The 23,357-nt window shown below is 38.5% G+C and overlaps 1 protein-coding gene across 2 annotated transcripts in view; it reads left to right on the top strand.

The window, feature by feature from the left end:
• The first annotated feature begins 5,272 nt into the window (after positions 1-5,272).
• The window catches only part of smap1 (small ArfGAP 1), a 101,835-nt gene continuing 83,750 nt past the window's right edge, over positions 5,273-23,357 (top strand). The window contains exons 1-2 of one of the 2 annotated variants that reach the window (XM_012962730.2): positions 5,273-6,302; positions 22,781-22,914. In XM_012962730.2, coding sequence (XP_012818184.2) covers positions 6,185-6,302; positions 22,781-22,914 — 252 coding nt within the window. In that variant the 5' untranslated portion in view covers positions 5,273-6,184. 2 annotated transcript variants of the gene reach the window in all.

Raw genomic sequence — 23,357 nt, 5'->3', positions numbered from 1 at the left:
CACTGGCTTAAAAGGTAATGATTATTTTACTACAGCAGAGCAAGCATCATTACAGCTTATATGAGAACGGAAATGAAGTCTGCACTCGGATTTTAAAAGTATTAAGATTTCCTTCAATATACCAACCTTTGTCACTTTAAAGTCTGGGGAAAGCCCAAATATAGGTCTATTAAAGTAAATAATATTGCTGCTTTAAGGAGCACAGTCTTCAGTTTTAATGTAATGACTTGCTAATCCTGCATGCCTAAGGTAAAAAGCATGGGGGGGTCACATGGGTGAAAAGATCTATACTTGGGGCTAGAAAAACCTGTGCTTTTGTCAGAATTTAAGAAAAAAAAAGAAATTAAAATTGAGGTGATTTATCCCAAGTCCATTTAACATGACTATATTGGTATTTTCTAAACGAGTTTAGTTCATAAACCATTATATTAAGAAAATTAATTTTACACATAAAAACCTTTTCAGAAGAAAGTAATTGTACTATTAATTATCATATTAGCTGTTTGCTCTTGGCATCCAGTTCTTTACTATTTAAGCAAAAATATTCAATGGTGTATGGTTCATTTTTAGAACATATAGTGAACTCCTCAAATCTGATAGGGAAACCTCCATAGCTGCAATCGGACTTGTGTAAGCTATGGAACACACAGCCACAGTTGCCTTTTGGCCCCTGGAAATAAGTTGCCCACAAAAACCTTTCTGGTTCGACTTTTTTTTGGCATAACTCATGTAGCTCTTGAGGCGATTTTGGTAAATTGCCGGGCTGCGTATGCCATCCCACCGGCAATTTACATTTTAGCCGGTGGGATGGCATTTCAGGAGGTTAGTCGCCCGCAACAAGGGAGATTTGTCGCATGGCGACTAATCTCCCCGTGTGCCACAGCCCTTAAGATTCAGCCTGCACAATCAATATAAAATAACATTTTACTTTATCACCTGCAGCCAACTTAAGGTTCTGGAATATCAACGGTGATGATAAAACAAAGTGATATTTGCATTTTACATTTGTTCAAAATATGCATATAAATCTATGTATGGACATAATTAGATAACCATGTAAGATCTGTTATACTTAAGTACACATCTCTCTGTTTGGTTAGAGTGGTTGGTGATGTTTGTGCAGTTGAGCTTTACTGACTAGAATTCACAGTATTTCAAGTAGTATTTACATGTAATGTGCTTAGGTGTCCCTTCTTTATTTCATCTTTTTCTGTTGGACTTTACTTTTTTGGAGAGCCCATGGGCTATAGCCACGAGGAAATTATTTGCCAACAATAAATACGCACTACCGCGGGCGATTATTTTACCCAAAATGCTTTCCCACAAGGCATTATGTAAATCACAGGTGGGAACACAAATGCATTACTAAGTCACCCGAAGATTCTGCACAAGGAAATTTTGGGGAGATTTATCGTGCAACTAATCTCCCCGTGGGCCATGTCCCTAATGCGGTAAATGTGCTTCCTTAAGGGCATGCACAGCCCATTGCATCTTTATGATACTTTTTATTTTTAAACTTTTTTTTTTTTTTTATTACTATTTAAAAATGATAATGAGGGGTTTATTAGCTAACTTTCTGCCTTCTAGGAAAGCTTGAAACAACATCAGAATTAACAGTTTTAGAAATGTCACCATCTAAAATTGGGGTCAGACAACCACCAGGGATGGATTAAAGGAGTTGTTTACTTTTAAGTTATCACTTACAGTGGAGGAAATAATAATTTGACCCCTCACTGATTTTGTAAGTTTGTCCAATGACGAAGAAATGAAAAGTCTCAGAACAGTATCATTTCAATGGTAGGTTTATTTTAACAGTGGCAGATAGCACATCAAAAGGAAAATCGAAAAAATAACTTTAAATAAAAGATAGCAACTGATTTGCATTTCATTGAGTGAAATAAGTTTTTGAACCCTCTAACAAAAAAAGACTTAATACTTAGTGGAAAAACCCTTGTTTGCAAGCACAGAGGTCAAACGTTTCTTGTAATTGATGACCAAGTTTGAATGTTGGTCCACTCCTCTTTGCAGATCATCTCTAAATCCCTAAGGTTTCGAGGCTGTCTCTGTGCAACTCTGAGCTTGAGCTCCCTCCATAGGTTTTCTATTGGATTAAGGTCCGGAGACTGACTAGGCCACTCCATGACCTTAATGTGCTTCTTTTTGAGCCACTCCTTTGTTGCCTTTGCTGTATGTTTTGGGTCATTGTCGTGCTGGAACACCCATCCACGACCCATTTTCAGTTTCCTGGCAGAGGGAAGGAGGTTGTCGTTCAGGATTTCACGATACATGGCTCCGTCCATTTTCCCGTTAATGCGAATAAGTTGTCCTGTGCCCTTAGCAGAAAAACACCCCCAATGCAAAATGTTTCCACCCCCATGCTTGACGGTGGGGACGGTGTTTTGGGGGTCATAGGCAGCATTTTTCTTCCTCCAAACACAGCGAGTTGAGTTAATGCCAAAGAGCTCTATTTTGGTCTCATCAGACCACAGCACCTTCTCCCAGTCACTCACAGAATCATTCAGGTGTTCATTGGCAAACTTCAGACGGGCCTGCACATGTGCCTTCTTGAGCAGGGGGACCTTGCGAGCCCTGCAGGATTCTCCCAGCTTCTTGCTAATGGTTTTGTAGCCCATTCCAGCCTTGTGCAGGTCTACAATTTTGTCTCTGACATCCTTGGACAGCTCTTTGGTCTTTCCCATGTTGGAGAGTTTGGAGTCTGCTTGATTGATTGATTCTGTGGACAGGTGTCTTTTATACAGGTAACTAGTTAAGACAGGTGTCCTTAATGAGGTTGACTAATTGAGTAGAAGTGTCTAACCACTCTGTGGGAGCCAGAACTCTTAATGGTTGGTAGGGGTTCAAAAACTTATTTCACTCAATGAAATACAAATCAGTTGCTATCTTTTATTTAAAGTTATTTTTTCGATTTTCCTTTTGATGTGCTATCTGCCACTGTTAAAATAAACCTACCATTGAAATGATACTGTTCTGAGACTTTTCATTTCTTTGTCATTGGACAAACTTACAAAATCAGTGAGGGGTCAAATAATTATTTCCTCCACTGTATGTTATAGAATGACCAGTTTGTTGACCACTTTTATTACGTACAGTGCCGTGTTTATATGTAGTGCTATATAAATTAAAGTATACATACATATCTTAATATTCAGATCCACCCCTATTTATATTCCAGTTTCTCATTCAGACCAGTGGCTGGTTGGTAGCATAACTATGACCCTGGCAACCACATAGCTACTAAAATTCAAAACTGGAAAGTTGCTGACTTCAAAAACCACAAATACAAGATGGAGTCTGATAGCAAATTATTTCCAAACAGTGCTCTCTATAACATACCAAGTTAATTTAAAAGTGAACACCCTCTTTAGTGTTGCGCTACCTTTCGCCCACCTTTTGTCCCTACTTTTACTAAATCTTGGCCTTCTTGGAACTATGGCCCCAGATAGGATCTTTGTTAAAGAAGACATATTGGATAAATGGGAAAAACCCTAATTTTGTAGGCAATTATGAATAATATACGGTGCTGGTTTCCCTTTGGGCTTAAAATTAATCCTTCCTGTAACAATGGCCCCTTTATTGGAGCTCCCTATAGATCCTATCACTTCTCTGTCCGAGTTTGAAATGGAGAGTGGGCGTGTCCTAATGGTCCCTGCTAGAAGCACAGTAGGAGGGGGATAGCCAATCACAGCCCTGCAGTCACACAAGCAAAGACAGGCTTCAGGTCAGCCTAGCTGCTGCTGATGGTTCCTATCCTACAGTGCAGTGTACTGAGAGCCGGCGGGAAGTGGAACAGATGGGCGGGACTAGTGGGGTTTTTGTGGAATTTCTCAATAAATCAGCAGGAAACACAACTTTTTAAGCACAATCCTTCTATATCTAGAGGAGTATAATTCACTGGTACATTCATAATTTTTATAGGATATATCTCCTTTAACCTGCCATTGCACAGGACATATTCTAGCATTTTCCATCTTAGCTAGCTATAGGGTGAGAGCATATGGAGCTGTGCATACTTTTGCAATTGCATGGTGAACCTTTCACCTTGAATCTGCACACAGGCCAACACAGTGCAAACAATGGAGCAGAAAGGAGCAAATCCAGGTGGAGAGATACTAAGGCCCAGCTCTGTATTCTCTTACCCTAAAGCTCAGTGCAAAGATCAACTCTTTTTGTAATCTAGAACACATAATGGCCAAAATTTGGTGGATCCAATCTTGCCTCTTGGCAAAAATCAGATCATAACGGGGACAAAGCAGACCTGTTGGGAAAGAACAGCATGAACAGGTTCTGAAAGGGCTATGGTGGCAGCTAAAATCGGATTAGAGCATACCCCCCAACTGTCCCGCTTTTCGCGGGACAGTCCCGGTTTTTACAGCGCGTCCCGCTGTCCCGGATTGTTCAATGAATGTCCCGCATTACGGAAATGAAGAACATTCATTAAACCATCCAGGCCAGCGGGCCGCGCTGGCTGCAGCGGAGCGCTCCGGCTCCGTCTCTTCTTGGGCTCCTGCTCCTTATTTGGCTCCTCGTACGGCGGCGACAGGTCCTTTTATAAGGTTGCGCCTGTGCGTGTCTAACGTCACACGTACGCACGGGCGCAACCTTATAAAAGGTCCTGTCGCCGCCGTACGAGGAGCCAAATAAGGAGCAGGAGCCGCAAGAAGTCTATGGGGGCCGCTATGTATGGGGGCATTTTCTATTGGAGGTACTCACTATGGGGGCAATTGGGGGCTACTGTGTATGGGGGGCACTGTGTAAGGAGGGCTACTGTGTATGGGGGCACTGTGTAAGGAGGGCTACTGTGTATGGGGGCACTGTGTATGAGGGGTACTGTGTATGGGGGCACTGTGTAAGGAGGGCTACTGTGTATGGGGGCACTGTGTATGAGGGGTACTGTGTATGGGGGCACTGTGTATGGGTGCTACTGTCTGTGGGGCAATTGAGGGCATGGTCTATGGGGTCAATTGGGGGCACTGTCTATGGGGGGTACTGTTTATGGGGGCAAATGGGGCACAGTGTATGGGGGGCACTGTCTATGGGGGTGCTGTCTATTGGGCCATCGTGGGCACTATTTTAAAAATGGGGTGTGGCAATTGGGGCGTGGCCACAAAGTGGGCGTGGTCAAATTTTTTCCAGGCGCTGCAAGTCTTTTTGTCCCTCTTTTCATTTTTCAAATGTTGGGAGGTATGTTAGAGTCATTGGCACCTTCGCAGAATCTTTTAAAATAACAAAGACAAAACAAAGTATATGAAACATAAATTTAGCTTTTAATATTTCCACTGGGCTACCCAAAGGAGAAACTAAAAAAATGAAGATGTGCTTTGTGTGATGATCTGTCAAGTCTGCCCAGTGCTTGGTTTACACCTGACTGCGGTTTTACCAGCCTCACAGGTAACATTGACGGAGCGCTACAAGCAGCGAACATGCCAGCAATAGTATTACTATTGTATTGGTCGTTACTTCTGTGTCTCAGAAGGGCGCGGATTGTTGGTACCAGGAATACACGCCTTCAACGTCACCACCTGTCCTATTCCCATTCCACCTCACTACATTCCCTAAAGCCTTTCCTGCGCTGAGCTCCACCCAATCGAGCAGTATCGCAATTCTCAGAACGACACCCGGCAAACTGTAGGGAGGGCTTCTCAGCGGAAGGGGTGGAGCATAGGTGGGTTGTCACGGACGGCAATAACGCTACCCTGTAGTTTGACATCTCATAGGAGGGGAAGCGTGCGTCACTGAAGTGAATGTTCCCGGAAGTGTCGTGTGTTAGAGACAGGAGGGAGAGCAGAACCCTGACTGAATAATTCTAGCGATACAGAAATAGCGCTGAAGCCGGTGTTTTGCCCTTGAGTGGACGTATACCAACCCTCTTATGTTGTTCATTGAGCTCCGAAGTGCAGGCACAGCACGCATACCGGGGGCTTCTATACCCATCCCTATCTAGTGTATAGTCCTGTTTCTCTGTGTTATATCTATTCTGCCTGAGGAGGCCCGACTTTGGGGTGATTTTGGTGCAGGTAGCGTCCTACAAGCCGGTTTTTGGTGTATATATATATATATACCCTGTGTGTCTAGACGTACACGAAGAATTAGATTCGACTCCCATATCACTCGAGTCCTTAAGATAGGTGTGGGTGCACAGTAAAGTGCTTGCTCAGTAGTAGATATGACCACCCGTTCAGAGAGGGAAAAGGCTCAGAAGCAGAATGAGCAGCACCAAGCCATCTTGTCCAGGATGCTTCGAGAGGAGGACAACAAGTACTGTGCTGACTGTGAGGCTAAAGGTGAGTGTCTAGTCATGGGGATGGGTGACGCTGGACTTCTTACATGTGCCGCTCCTATTGGTGCACACCTAAGCACCTTCTCTACTGGGGGCAAATTTAACAGAATGTGAGATTATATAGAGGTATACAAACATATATGTATGTATATTTTATGTTCAAGTTATTGTGGGGCTTCTATTTCACTGGACTTGTGTGATTAGATTTTACCACAGAAAAACCTTGCCCACTTTCTATTTATTCCTATGGGATTTTTAAACGCATATTTATAAAATGATGAGCTCTAAATTTCACCCATTGATAAATACCCTTCTAAAAATCTCATAGGAATGAATAGAATGTGAGTTTTTCTATGGTAAACTCTAATTTCACATTTTGATAAATCTGCCTCTAAGTCCACTTAAATAGAAGTCCCATAATAACTTTAACATACAATATGTTTTTATATCTCTGTAATGCTACTTGTATGTTTAGCAACATGCATTATTACATCCCTGCATTGATGCTGGGAGAGATTTCTAACATGATGCTTTTGCACATTTCCCTGAAATTGAAAAGTGTGCAGCACAATTCCAAAAAATGTATCTACTGAGTAAATGCTTTAATAACCCCCCCTATGCAAGCCAACAGGGCAACTTTCCTTTTGTGTGTACTAAAGCTTGTTATGGAAGCTCTTCAAATGTTATTTTATCTGGGGTTAATAATATTAATAATCAACCCTATATTGCACTTTTTATTCTATGTCTGTACTGTATTTTGCCAGTTAGTCCCTTTGGGCAGGCAACTGTCAGAATCTAAAGCCATGTGCTGTAAATCAGAAATTAAAAAAAAATTATTACAGGCAAATATTTTCACTGTTAAGTGCTGTGTTGACCTTGCCCTGAGGCAGAAGCCAAAAACATAAGGTATAACATGTCTTGCTTAATTCTTTATTGAGCCTTAAATCCTTATTCATTTTTTATGCATGTAGCATCTGTAACATTCACAGTTGTGCTTGGTATGTGCAAGAATTTTGTGTGTTGTTATTAAGTAGCGGATAGATGTCTGTTATAGCAGTATCACCAGAATTGTAGTGTAGGTACTTGAAATAAAAGACTAATTTTGCCTTTACAACATTATGTTGAGACAAGCATTATAAGACAATTTGAATATGGTTTTCATTTTCATCTGGATTCTAAACACTAGGGCAGGGACTACATCCTTTTGGTTCAGCATTTTGTTTGCCATGTTCTTTACTTTTATTTCCCATATTTCTTTATAAACTTGTCTTCTAGGTACAATGGCTGGTCTCATACAAAAAAACTTTATTTTTATTCATATATACAAGTTAAGCATATATTTTATGTTTTTGTCTTTATTTATCCATTTGAGTATGTAAACTGCTAACTGTGCGCTATGGTCAGGCAAGCATACCACAAAAGCTGTAAAGCAGGTTGTACTGGTAAATGAGAGGTTTACTGTGGACATTATTTAGTAACAGTTTCCTTACACGTTTCAAGCCAGTCATCAGCTACCTAACTCTATAGTAAGCAGGCAGTGGTTTGTGTGGAAGACTGTTGCAAATATATAATGGTATGTGATTAAAATAGTAACAATAACAAAATCTAGCCCTGCAATCAGTCTGTTGCAGCTGAAGGCCATTTAAAGTCAGTTGCTTTGTGTATTTTTCTAAAATTGAACCTTTAAAGGGGTAGTTCACCTTTAAGTTAATTTTTAGTATGCTATAGAAAGGCCAATTCTAAGCAACTTTTCAATTAGTCTTCATTATTTGTTTTTCATAGTTTTTGAATTACTTGCCACTTTCTTCTAACTCTTTGCAGCTTTCAAATGGGGATCACTGACCCCTGAGCCAAAAAATGATTGCTCTGTGAAACTACAGTTTTAATTGTTATTGTTACTTTATATTACTTATCTTTCTATTCAAGTCCTCTTCTTTTCATATATCAGTCTTTTATGCACTTTTATATGTGCACTTTTAAACCACACCCTGGTTGCTAAGGTAATTTGGATCCTAGCAACCAAATAGCTGCTAAAAATCCAAGCTGGAGAGCTGCCAAACAAAAACTGAAATAATTAAACTACAAATAGTAAATGAAGACCAATTGCATATTGTGCCAGAATAATATACTTTACATCAGGGATCCCCAACCAGTAGCTCATGAATAACATGTTGCTCACCACCCCCTATGATGTTGCTCCCAGTGACCTCAAAGCAGGTGACTATTTTTACATCCCTGGCTTGGAGGCAAGTTTTGGAAGCACAGAGACACAGTTTCACTCCAAGCAGAGCCTCCTGCAGGCCAGCAGTCCACGTGGGGCTACCAAATAGCCAATTACAGTCCTAGTGTGACATCCCCAAAGATTTTTTTTCATGCTTGTGTGGCTAACCAGCACGTGCTCACAATCTGAGTATCACTCATCAAACTACTGGTAACACTCATGCTATCTAATAGTTTTTACTGTTTGTAAAATGCTAAATGTACCCCCAATATTTTCATATATCTTATAGGGCAGAGATCTATTTAAAGTTATGTTTATATAAGTGTTAATAAAACATGTTGCAGGTGGAAATCTAAATATATTGCAACTCATTTGTTTGTACTTTCAAAGTAGCTGTACTAGCCTTTACACATTACTCTTTTCCAACTTAATTGTTAAGTTGTTTGCAGATGGTACACCAAAAACAAATACATTTTTTTTTACATTGCTTTTCATTTTTTATGTTTGACCATTTTAATCTAAAACTGAAGTGCTCTTTTTTCAACAACTCCGTAAACAGTTCTTATTTGGAACATGACTTGATACATTTCTGATTAACTACTTAGCATAATTCTAGAGTTTTACTAAAGGCAGTTGTTATAATTGATACAATAGTTACTAACATCCCACAAATGCTGCTGAGATATATATCAACTAATTTAGCAAATTGTAACAGTTTAGAGTCTGCATCTGGATTACTGAGCTGCCAAGGTGAAACACCAGAAAGAGGAACATCAAAGGGGTTGTCCACCTTTGAGTTAACTTTTAGTATGATATAGAGCAGGTATCCCCAGCCTTTTTTTACTCATGAGTGACAGGCAACTTGATGTGTTCCACCTACATTCAATGCTTGCCTCCATCCCGTGAATACAAACTAACCGAATAGCCTGGGCTGCATTTCTTCCCACTTTCCCCTGCATGGAATGCAGGAAAGCCACTGAAGGGAAAAACAGGTAAAACGCCCATAATGTAATAGGCCTTAAAGGGGACATGTCACCCACACATAAAATGCTGCATTATAAAAGTTCATATTAAACATGGAACACAGATCAAACTTCAGTGCCTTTTAAAAGGTGTTTAAAAATCTGAGCTGTCAGTCATAAATTGCCTGTCGCTCCTTTATCCTCTGGTCACAGAGGTGGGGTAGTAACTTTCTCTTTATTGTGCACAAGTAGTGTGCAAGAAAAGAATTTGGAATTGTTAGAGTAAAAGTTCTTTTTTAAGATGAGTATGGGAGGACATAGTGTGAGGTCAAAGAAACTTCCCAAATTTTGCTTATAGCATGAATTGTAAAAAGACCTATAACTTGTGCATGTGATTAAGCATTTACCTTTACTAGGCACAATTCCACAAATACAATGCTTTTATAACTTAAATCTCTTTCCCTGTACTAATATAATCAATTCTAGTAAGTCTCTATATCTTTAAAGAGCCATGCACTTACCTGAGAGGTTTAATCATTCATTTACATTAATGAGATAAATTTGATTGTTAGTGCTTCATTTTTGAAGAATTACTATTTGCCCCAGGCTTTAGGTAGTTTACAAAGTTAGTTCTGGCACAAGCCTCTCAGTTTGCTTGGGTACGCAGATCTTAAACAACCCCTGCTTGCTGTAACTTTATACACACAGATGTGCCAGAATCTTATTGCATGCATAAAATCTATAACTTTAAGTTAGGCCACTTCCAGGGCTGTTCAAGCATCATATGTCTGTTTGTTTTTCCTCTTATTTGAGCATCTTCTAGGGCACTGTAGGCTGCTAAGGGGGAGAAGTATGGGAAGCTGCCCATAGAAACAGCAAGGCTGTAGGATCAGTGGTCTGCCATTATAATGAATCAGCTGGAAGCTCAAGGCTGCAAGCCTCTTTTGTCAGAGAATCCTTTTGGGATCAGGTGTCTATTTAAAGGCAGACAGACAGAAGCAGTATGGCTTAAGAGGTGCTCACCTAAAATAAAACCAACAAGGCTGACACTGAGTGAATGGTTTAGATATGTGAATAGGCAAAAACACAATCAGGTATGGCTACACATAGCTTTCTGTGGGCAGAATTTGGCTGCTGACTCCACAAATCTTACACATTAATTCATTTATGTATCCAGATAAAATGGAGTTACTTAGATTGCAATTATAAATGATTAAAAGGCATTTAAGACATTGCTGACATTTTTTGCCATGGAAATTTTTTTAGAATTCAAAAACACCACATAGTGAATCATCTATATACCTGTTTGTCCAGTTCTTCTATGTGTGTGTTTGTGTAGGTATACATACACATTTGCAGATAGTAGTCAGCACAACTCCTTGTTTCTATTCTGTAATAGTGCACGTTCCCCAATGGCCACTTCCCATCTGCACATCCAGTATATACACACACATGTGTGCATGAAGTACTGCATTCAACAGTGATAATGTACAGAAAATAAATTGTGAAGTTTAGATCGCAACATTATGATATTCCTTAAGGAACAAATTTCATAAACTATAGACTTTTTTTTGCTTTCTCTGGCAATTAGAACCTGTACTGCGAGTTCAAATAGCTCACAGCTTTAGGCCTTTTCAGTTACTGGCCTTCCAACACAGCTGACAGTCAATTGCTTCCCCAGAAAACTGATTAGGGTCTGTTGTCAGGGTACAATGGTTTTGTAAAACACAGGGTAATTTGGTGGAGGCTTTACTTGTCTATTTTTGTTTTGCCACATTGAAATGAAAGGGAAATGTTCTGGCAGGAATTTCAATTTCTATGAATAGCAAGTAGCTTTAGACGTGGAAGGGCATTGTGATTTCCAGTTTTCCCTCAGAGTGTCATTCGGCTATCATAGGCCTTATTCAGGTTTCCCTGTTTAGCAAAATATTGTAAGTAGTTCAAAAAAGCAGAGTGATGCAAGACATATCTGTATATCGGCATTAATAGCTTCCATTTCTGAAAATGTGTTAGTTTCCATTGTTTTTACTTTTATTCATATTTCTTCTCCCTGTAGTCGAACTGGCCATTCAGTGAGACTAACAGATAAGGTCGTAACCGTTTATGTTCAGCACAGTTCCTGACAAAATTCAGTGTGCAGAATCTCCCATCTATTCATTTAGTAGGAGATTTTCTTATACTCTCTTCTGCACTGAGCCTTATTTCCAAACCAGCAACAGTAGGTTGTTGTGTGTATCATATAGCCACTGTTGTTAACACTAATTATTATACTGCATAGTATTGAACATTATTTAGCCTATGTAATGTGTTTGGAAGCCAGTTTTTGATTTCAACACTGCTGGACAATTTAGCAATTTAGTTAAGGATTTTCATCTCCTAAATATATCAAGTTTTTAGTGTAAAAATACTTACCCACATTGATGCCAGATAAGAAGTTGTTTATTTTGGTTTTCGAGGTCATTTATTGCTTTTATTGCAGTCATTTCCCTATTTAAGGATAATATTCTGTGTGACATACAAAAATTTTTTTTTTTAATTTCCTTCATACTTTTTGGGTTCCTCTAGAAGCTCTGTGGGGCACTTTTTTGCCATTTCATTTAACTCGATTGCCTAAATCCAACAAGACATTAAAAGATCCTTGTTTTTGACAAGGTCCAAAACAAACAAATCTTTGCCCAGGTTGCATGGAAATGATCTGATCATTTGTCCAAACAAAGCAGTATTAACATGTAGTCCTTTGCCCAATTGGTCACCCATTTTCTGTCCTAAATGGGAGTGATCTGTACATTTGGCCTCTGGACCAACAATTGAATTATAACACGGCTATATGCAGATCTCTCCTAAGAGGGATGCTTTAATAGGATAATGCGGTCCTACGCTGACTGGATTTTTAAATTTGCCAAATAAATAAATGGCCATTCTTCTGGCAGGCATTGGTTGTGCAGGCCATCATTTTGTCCCCCCAACACAGACCAGTAGCTTGCTGACTTGGTCTGTAATGGCCAAGTCTGCATCTAAAGTTGACCATTAGTGGCCAGTTTTAACCATCTTACCAGGCCACTTTTACAAGTTCATGTTTAATTCTTGTAACCAATATCTTGTAACCAATTCTTAGAACTTCATTCTTGTAACCAATATCGTATTTAAATGTTTCACCACTGGGTGGTAGCATAACACTGTATTTTATAAATAAATGACACGAGAACGGATATTTGGCAGTTATAACTGACTAATTGAAACAAACTTTGCCTCTGATAGAATTTTCTGTTACTGCAGTTTTTTTATTTTGCGGGGGCGTCAGATAATTTATAAACTTAAAGGGATACTGTCAACAGAAATGAACCAATTTTTTTGCATCTTTTATAACATTGTCTTACCGTGATATTTATAATTTTGCCTTAAAAGTATTTGCCTGATGCTTTTATATTTCCTTTCTGATCCCCCTTGTCCCTCTGTGAGGGGGCTGCCATATTTGTGCAGCAGGAGTCCGTTAGCATTAGAAGCTATAACTGACAGGCTAAGAAGGGGCAGTCAGGTTGGCAAACTTCAAATAATTTATAACAAAAGTAGACCTAATAGTGAAAAAGCAATTGACACAACAATGTCACTTTAAGGGGCACATTTACTAATCCACGAATCCAAATCACGAATGGGAAAAAATCGGATAGGAAACGAAAATTTCTGAAGATCGCAAATATCACGAAAATGCTTACAAAAAAATCGTATTAGTCACGATAATATCGTATTGGCGATCCAAAAGTCACTAAATTTTTGTACCGAACAATTGTAAACAGTGGTAAAACCTTTCCAATTTTTTCGTGCAAACGTCCGAAAAAGTTGTGCGGACGCCCGAAAAAATCAGCGAAAATACGCTCCGAGCGTTCGTGCTTTTGTAAATGTGCCCCTTAGTATACATTTTGTGCATGTTGCAAGTCTTTTGTAAAGGTCTGCCTCTGTTTTTTGTAACATTTTTTATACCATCTATTTTCTCAAGTGTAACAGTCATTTTTCTAGCAAAACATTCCCACAGCAAGATGCTGCCACCCCCCTGCTTCATTTTTCTTCCATACAGAGAGAACCTTCCTGCAATAGGATAGGCCAATATGGTTAGTCCATGCGATCATCTGCAAGCTTTAGTCTGTTTGGGTTTTTTTTGGTTTTTTTTTTTTTGCTGAGCTAGAAGTGGAGCCTTCTTCTTTGCTCAAAAGCCTTTCAGGCCATTAATATAGATGGTTCTTTTAATGGTGGATGTAGATACTTTAGTACTGTTACGGGACCTGAATGCTCAGGACCTGGGGTTTCCTGGATATTTTTCAAAATTATTTGATTGAGCCTATGGTAGATGATCAGAACGTTCTGGATATTGGTTTTCTTTATAACTGATCCCATACCTGTACCTAATGCTTCTATCTCCTTCACCAGTTGCTTTGTTGCAGCTGTTGTCCTGGGTTTGAATTGAATCTTTCTGAGAAGTTTTTTCATGCCTGGATGTTAATCTGAGCCTCCTGCCTGAACAATGCAATGTCTGTGTAGTACCATAAAATTGTCTCCAGGAAGGAACCAGATTTGTGGAGTAAACATTATTGTTTTTGAAGCCTTGGCTGATTTTCTTTGATTTTTTTCATGGTATCAGGGGCAAACAGGAAGTATAAGCTTCATCATACTGAAAAATCAATTAAACCACTGCAGATATAATCAGGTTACTCTTCACCAATGATCCCCCAACCAGTGGTTCGGGGTCAACATGTTGCTCACCAACCCATTGGATGTCCCCCAAACCTGGTAGTTATATTTGAGTTCCTGACTTTGGGGGAAGTTTTGGCTGAATAAAAACAAGATTTACTATCAAATAAAGCCCCCTGTAAGCTGTGCATAGAGGCTACCAAATAGCGAATCTTAGCCCTTATTTGGCACTTCCATGAACTTTTATGATGCTTGTGTTGCTCTCCAAGTCTTTTTAGATTTGACTGGGGCTCGCAAGTAAGAAAGGCTGGGGGTCCCTGCTCTTCACTAACCCCATTTCTGCACATTTCTCTCCTTTTTCTCTCCTTATGAAGGAGTTGAAGTCGGTTTAGGGAAGGGTACTATTTTTGCTTAGAAGATGTATTAACGCTCAATCTTTCAAAATAACCAAGTCGAACATAAATTCTGTCTCATGCAGGATTTGTACTAAAGTCCGTTAGTTTGTTAGATTTCATTTGTGCTGGAATGAGTGATCTGAGTAAGCTTTAACTGATCTGTTACCAAAGGGCACCCCCCTAAAGATAAATTATCTGTCAATCAAAATCTGACACCCAACTCCTGTAAGAGAAACTGAAGAAAAACATGCTGAAAGGGGGATAGAGAAGAGTAACTCGATTGTTTTAGAAATAATACAGAATTGTTATATTATATTTTGAAAGTCCATTAGTTCAGTATGAAGATGCTTATATTAAATTTTTTTATGATAGTTCCCCTAAAATACAGCCACATGTGCACTCCGGTTTAACTAATAATTAAGAAAACTAGGCAAGTATAAACTTAATAACTTTTAGAAATCAAGTCTGTCATTTAACAGACAGTCAGTTTTGTGTATGTAAACGTTTGACCCACAGAAAATCAGGCCAGATTTTGTAGATAAAGGAAAAGCCACTATCGTGCCACCTAGAACTCAAAATTTCTGCAGAATAAATATAAACAGCCCTATGACCTCCCTCTGTTTAAAATAGCAGCAGCGATTTTAGCATGGTCTCAGTAAATTCTGTGCTGCAGCTCTAGCTGCTGGTAGCTCAGATTACACAGCACAGTTGGGAGGGGAAAAAAGATGATGGGAGGGGTAGGGAGAGAGTGAAGAACAAGCAGACTTGTGCCTTGCCCTGAAGGATTTTTCTGAGAGAAGGAAGTCTGATACCAAATAATCCTGTGTTTCTTTTGCTAGAGGACACAGTGCAGCTGGCTGTATTTACATAGACCTTTCTGATAAAGTTTACTAAGTTTTTACGTTTCCTTTAATAAAGATTACTATCATAACAAAATTGACATACCGGTATATAGTTTATAATAATAATTTTTTATATACGTCAAAAAAATTTGTAATTAAAAATCTAAGCAATATTTATTTAAATCGGTCCTAGTTCTATTGGAAAAAAAAACATTTACTTTACCATATCTTCTGATAACCAGAAGGTAGAGCACAATCTCTTTCTGAGTGTACTCACTTTTGATTCCATCTCTAGAAACTGCTGCTACTGACTTTCCTTGCCCCGTCCAGGAAAACTTCTTACAGCAAAGTACAGGTATAGGATCCCTTATCCGGAAACCCATTATCCAGAAAGTTCCGAATTACGGAAAGGCCATCTCCCATAGACTCCATTATAAGCAAATAATTCTAATTTTTAAAAATGATTTCCTTTTCTCTGTAATAATAAAAGAGAACCTTGTACTTAATCCCAACTAAGATATAATTAATCCGTATTGAAGGCAAAACAAGCCTATTGGGTTTAAATGACATTTAAATGATTTTTTAGTAGACTTACGGTATGGAGATCCATATTACGGAAAGATCCTTTATCTGGAAAGCCCCAGGTCCTGAGCATTCTGGAAAACAGGTCCTATACCTGTACTAATAAACAGGGGAGATGGACTAACTCATGGGGAAAAAAGCTAATTTCTAAGGGTGCTAGTTAATGTAATAAATTATATAATTAATAAATTAATTAATTAAAAAAGGTAAACATTGAGGTTCCTTTAAAGCAGTGATCTCTAACCGGTGTCTTGTGAGCAACATGTTGCTCCCAGTGGCCTAAAAGTAGGTGGCCATTTTTAAATTTCTGGCTTGGAGGCAAGTTTTAGAAGCACTGAAACACAGTTTTACTCCAAGTAGAGCCTCCTGCAGGCTAGCAGTCCACACGGCGCAACCAAATAGCCAATCACATCCCTTATTTTGTATCCCCAAAAGATTTTTTTTGCTGACGAGTAAAAAAGGTTGGGAAGGATCCCTGCTTTAAAGGGACAGTATAGTGAAAGTGATTTCTGTTTAAACAGCTTTGTTGTGACTATTTTGTCTTGCAGATAAGAGCAATAACATATGGTTTGTCACCTGCTAATAACCTTTCCCATTAACAATAAAGTATCAATTTTTTTTTTCTTCTCGATTCAAGTTTTTGTCGCTTCAAAAACTTGAATTTGAGTTATGTTTCGAAAACTCAAATGTCTGGTATTTAAGTTTAAAAGAACCAAAAACTCAAATGTAAAACTTTGCCATCTAAAAGCTTGCAAGTTTCTAGAGAAGTCAATGGGAGCTGTCCTCCAGTATTCAAGTTTTTTTTTATTTGCATGTGTTTACCATTTAATATAAATACATAAGCAAGCATTCGATATGCGAGTTTAATTGATTTAGAAAAACAAACTCAAATTCACGAATTCCAAAATTGGTTTCTTAACATATGGCATAATATGGCATAATTTGGTGAAAATGACACCTTGTGAATTATTTCAGATTAAAAGGTATTTTCAGCTGCTTTGTCACCTATGGTAGAGGGATGTGCGTAATTTCCATAAGCAGAAGTTTATTTTGCAGAGGTTTATCTATGTGTACTGGTAGTCTTGATTAACTACCTCATTAAAACCAGGACTTTAGAAACATGGAGTAGTTTTTTTGCCCTATTTAGCTCAAGAAATAGCAAAAAACATTTTTTTTTCCTATGTTAAGTATAAGATTTTATTATACATTTTTTTAGCAACAATAGTTCTAGCTGCTGCTCATTATACAGGGATGCTGTGCTGCAAAAATAGTATGCACAGGGTCATGCCTATGCCTTGTGACTGCTGATAGCTTAATTGCTCTAATGAGAATACCCATTCATATTTCTGCTACTGCAAATTTGTGATCTTAGTGACACTGCACATTGTAAAAGGGAAATCTGCTTTTACAACTACACATTACTGCATTCATTATGCAATACCTCCATCTATTACACCGCGCCTCCAAACACCCACTGATCATCCCTCCTTGTGAACAGTTTGCCAAATTGTTAACTGCTCAGTCACCAGCCCAGCCTCCTGTCTTCAGAGCTGTCCAGCACCTCCTTTTCTTTTAAGTGAAGAGTAAGTGGGCAAAACTGACTAAAGTGCCTTGTAGACATCTCCTATTTTTTTCCCCTCTACTGCACTTCGACTGCCCTTAGAATTGGTTATCATGTCCCCCAAGTCTTAAGCACTTTTCACTACATCTAGCTTCTCTAAAGCAATTCGTTTCGGCAGTACATACCAGACAATACATTACAACCATAGGGACTGGAGGTGTCCTCTCTGGTCTTCATTCTTCTGTTGTCCTGTGCCTTGTTCTGGGCCTAAATATGCTTCTTTGTCAACTGTCTAACTTTTCTGCTGTGCCATACCAAGTAAGCTCTTCCACAGAGTACTGCAGTGGTCACACATGTCAGTGTATATCTTGATCCTTTTATTTCATTACAATTTTCATTAACACAAGTTCATGGTACTCATTCATAGTAAAATAAAGTTTTGTCATATGTTCTTGAATATACATTCTTTTGTATATGAGTGATTTTATAGAGACTGATATTTTGAAAGAGAGCAGTGATTAAAAGTAACAATTACATCAACATTGTAGTTTGTGGCTGCCGGGGTCAGTGACCCTCAATTCAAAGCTGGAAAGAGTCAGAAGAGGAAGGCAAATAATTCAGAACGATAAAAAATAAATAGATCAATTGCAAAGTTGCTAAAAGTTAACTTAAATGTGAACCACTCCTTTAAGTACAACTTCTATGGTAGGAAGATATATATCCATATTAAAAATAATCATGGAGACACAATCTTCTTACCTGGGGACCAAATCGAGAATTTTTTCTATAAGGACAAAGGTATGCATGGAGATTTGCAAAGGGAAATCTGTGCTGCCCACAGGAGACAAATCTGTTAATGCCTGTCCATCCTGATCTGTTGGAATCACCACACTTACAGCGATTCCTGGGTAATTGCGAAAAAATCCATTTTCTTGAGATTAGCTGGCATCACAATTTGTAAAGTGTTTTACCTGCAGTGATTCTAATGGATCCAGATGACAAGGTATTTCTGGCAATTTGTGTCCTGGGGAACCAGCAGTTTTCAGTGGACGACAAACATTGTGTCATTAAGTCTTACAAATTAGCAACAGAGGAGATACATTTTTAGTGGAACAAACTAAGCCTTTTTGAAGAACCTGTCAAATACCACAATATTTGTAACAGTACATTGGCCATAGTAGCCAGTCACATTTTTGCTTTTATTTTAGAACTGGTAGTAGACTAATTCAGCTAGTCACTATAGACAATTGCACTTGTGTTAATAAATGAGCTCTCCTATCTTTATCACTGCCAGCCCTGTGCTGTCTGGTACCTCAGCAGAAACTTTATTTGTTCTGTTTTGGTAAACATAAAATATAGTTTTAATTAACAGTTATCATAAAACAAGATATTTGCTAGTTTTAGTTTTTTGGTTTTTTTTTAATATTGAAGCATCATAGCATTGTCTTTGCATAGATAACATAAGGGGCAGCCCTTGTTCAGCATGATTTAAATGATTAGGGTTAGTTCTGAGCATACAACCTTCTCCCATCCTTGTTTGTTCTGACTGTTTTGTTTGCAGGAGTCCGTTTTTCAGTGGTATTGTGTGCACTAGTATTCTAACTATATTGCTTGGAAAGACCAACTATGGAGTAGCTTCAAACTCCCTCTTTGCCTGTTTAGCTCAGGTAATAAGAACATATTATTTTTAATCCGCAAGGGGGTCTACTGCCTGTTAAAGTTGATGAATTTTTAAGTCCTAAGTTGCACACATAGGCAGTTAATTGAAAAATGAAAGGAAAGATCTGATTGGTTGCTATTGACAACTGCATTTGTGCAGTTGAGTACTGTAAAGTCCTTCCATGCAAAGAACTTAAATTAAATATATTTCTACTATACTTTAGAAATTGGGAAAACATTCCTTTTTTATGACTTCACATTTTTTATGCCTGTTGTTATGACTACAGAACGTTTTTTGTCAGAATGAATGGAGCAGCATCTCATTAACTGTGCTTTCATTGCTCTGTTTGATACCTCTTCGGGAGCAGCACGATTTATTTGATGCTTTCAAGACTGCATGTGTTTCCTTTTTAATTTGTAAAGTCAGAAGCAACTTAGAAGGTATATAGAAGATGGGAAATAAACACTGTGGTGATTGTTAAATTTTATTTGAAAAGCCCTATCTTTGGTAGCCCATGTGCAAATAAATCTATTCAAATTGTGTAGTTCCTAGCTGGAAATTAAAATATCACACTGAATGCAATTTAGCGTTAATGCTATGCAGCTGTTAGGTCAGAGCAAGTAATTTAAAAATTATGTTTTAAAAGAAGAAAAAAAAAAGCTGAATTCCTCAAGATAACTCCCTAAACAACAAAACAAATAACACGTACCATTTGTTGTTCCAAAGCCAGTTTATTTTCTGGAAGATTAGTGTGTTCAGCAATTTTAGATTTCTGCTCTTTGGGTCTATCAACTCCACTGTCTGCACTCAGCATGAAATATAATGCACACCACTCAGAAATGAATTGCCTGTATAGCTAGCTTATTGGCCCCTGCTATCAACTAATAACAGTGCCAATGATTGACTAGATAACTCTTCGGCGGGTTCGTGTATGCCCAGTATTTGGAGCACTGGCAACAACAACTACTGTTGTTGCTATAACTATTGAGTTATTGGCAACAACTCTGTTGGCAGATAGAGTTTTTCACCTGTCCGATTTAGAACTGGACAGCCTAGTTTTTCAAGGGGCTGTTGGTTAACAACTTTCTGCCTGGTTTTCAACATTGTGAAAACTGGGCAGAAATCCACTCAGTTGCTTCCAAGCAACACAGTAGCAATACCCCCCATGACATAGTCCTGACACTGCCCTGACGTCAATGGTCCTCCCACTTGCCCAGTTTTAAAGGGGATGTTCACCTTTGGACAAGTGTACGAATGTGGACATCCCCTTTAATGTAAAGTGGTATCCCTAGTGGCAGAAGTGTCCTGCACTTTCTTCCTTTTACAATTAAAGTTCCTGATATATAATAAAAACAAAAAAGTGTCCACATTCACAGGATTTAAATTATTTGAAAAAAAGGTAAATTTTATTACAATATGTGAATAGTGACACTTTTTTGTTTTATTGTACTATATTTGCTCTCGCACCCAGGTATAATCATTGTTAGTGGTGTGCATCAACTCGCGCTATATATATATATATAATTAGTAAGATTCTTGAATAGATATCATATAACAATGTGTTTGTTAAGTATTCATCCTAAAGGTATAGTTTTACTTAAAGGAGTGGTCCACCTTTAAGTTTTAACTTTTACTATGTTATGAAATGACCTTTTCTAAGCAACTTTTCAATTGGTCTTCATTATTGTTTATAGTTTTTTTAATTTTTTGCCTTTTTTTCCAACTCTTTGCAGTTGTTAAATGGGGGTCACTGACCCCGGCAGCCAAAAAACTATTGCTCTGTGAGGCTACAGTTTTATTGTTATTGTTAAATTTTATAACGTTCTTTTCTATTCAGTCCCTCTCCTATTCATATACCAGTCTGTCATCCAAACCCACTTGCTGGTTGCTAAGGTGACTTGGACCCTAACAACCAAATAACAGCTGAAACTTCAGACCAGAAAGCTCCTGAACTGAAAATGAAATAACTCAAATAATAAAAAATGAAGACCAATTGCAAATTGCCTCAGAATATTACTCTCTACATCATACTAAAAGTTAACTCAAAGGTGAACAACCCCTTTATTTAAATGTAACAAAACATGAAAAATGCCAAGGAGGGTGAATACTTTAGTCTAATTACTGTTTCCAGGCCTTATCACCCTTAGTTACTTAGTGTATACAGTATTTTTTTTGTTATTGTACTGGGATAAGGATTTTATTAAACCAAGGACATCTTTTGTTCCACCCCTTTGTTTTTTCCTGTACCCTAAAGAAAATCCTTTAAATTATTTTGTTTGCAGGACCTGACATGGGCCACTTTGAATATTGTAAAACACTCTTTGGAATGCACAAAATCTATACATTTTGGAAGCAATATCATTCATACTGAACCAAATCCAATGAGCTATCATTATTAGTGGTGCTTACAAAGCATCACTTCTATTATCTCACAGGCTTATTATTATTCTTCCGTACAAAAGTTCGGCACGGAACTTGTCCCGCACCGTTTGTCGTAGACCCATGAGTGAGGTGTCAAATCGTGCGGCCTATTCGGGAATGGGGTGCTATGTCTTTTCTAAGGGGTTGGCGGTTAATTGCCCCTGCAGGGGGCAATTAACTGGCCCAAAAATCCCATAGACTTAACATTGAGGCCAACTTTGACGGATTGTAGCGCAGAGAGGGAATTTTTTCGAAACGTGAAATTTACCACATTTGAAGAGGTTTGCAACCTGTGTCAGAAGATACCCCGCACAAGGGCATAAGTTTTACCCCTGGGGCAAGAGAGGTCCCCAAATTTGCCCCATTGACTTATAATGGGGATTTTGGCAAATAACTAGTTTGTCGTAGACCCATGAATGAGGTGTCAAACCATGCGGCCTATTCGGGAATGGGATGCTATGACTTTTCTGAGGTGTGGGTGGTTAATTGCCCCAGCAGGGGGCAATTATCCGCCCATAGACTTAACATTGAGACCAACTTTGAGTCCCGCACCGTTTGTCGTAGACCCATGCATGAGGTGTCAAACCGTGCGGCTTATTCGGGAATGGGGTGCTATGACCTTTCTGAGGGGTGGCCAGTTACTTGCCCCAGCAGGGGGCAATTAACCACCGTTTGTCGTAGACCCATGAATGAGGTGTCAAACCGTGCGGCTTATTCGGGAATGGGGTGCAATGACTTTTCTAGAGGGTGGGCGGTTAATTGCCCCAGCAGGGGGCAATTAACCAAACTGAAGGAAACATTGTAATATTGGGGCATGAATTTTGCCACGGCAAGCACCACTCACATTTTCTTCAGGAAATGTACCTCTCTAGTTATCATTATCATCATACCAGGCCGCAGTTACATACAGGTGTATATCTTTTATAGGTTAGTAGTAGAAGTATCTTGAACTAATAGAAAAGGTAAGATCTGCAGTTTGGCAACTTTCAAAGTCTGTACCAGAGTTGCAGATATTTATTCTGTAGGTCGTATTTATTTGAAATTCACCCTTAATTATGGATTAAAAATGTTAGCTATATTTTAATATTGATTGAATTTCATTTTCAAGCATTCTACTACCATCCATTTGAAATACTTTTTCATTTTTTCTTGCAGGTCCTAGGTGGGCTTCCTGGAACCTAGGGGTTTTTATTTGCATTCGTTGTGCTGGAATTCATAGAAACCTTGGAGTTCATATATCCAGAGTGAAATCGGTTAATTTGGATCAATGGACTCCAGAACAAATGCAGGTAACAAAATAAAAAAAGAAAAGCTACATGTTGGTGAAAAATGTTTATAATATATGTCTGTGTTTGTCACAAGAATTCTTGCACAATAACTGATGTGGCAGCAGTGGAGCATATGTCCTGTTCTGTACCTGTTATTTTGTCTCAAGTATCACATAATGGCACTTTATAACTATAATGACTTAGTAGCTATTTCAATACCTGGCACATTTTCCAATCTAGCCTTAAAAATGATTATTTGGTTAAAAAAGTAAGGACTGGCCTGATCTTGGATCTTTTTCAACCTCATCTACTATGCTACTACAGGTATGGGACCTGTTAATCAGAATGCTTGGGACCTGGGGTTTTCCGGATAAGGGATCTTTCTGTAATTTGGATCTCCATAACTTAAGTCTGCTAAAAATCATTTAAATATTGAATAAACCCAATAGGCTTGTTTTGCCTCC

Source organism: Xenopus tropicalis, chromosome 5, assembly GCF_000004195.4.
Source record: "Xenopus tropicalis strain Nigerian chromosome 5, UCB_Xtro_10.0, whole genome shotgun sequence".
NCBI classification, from domain to species: Eukaryota; Metazoa; Chordata; class Amphibia; order Anura; family Pipidae; genus Xenopus; species Xenopus tropicalis.
This window is presented reverse-complemented; position numbering and strand designations above follow the sequence as displayed.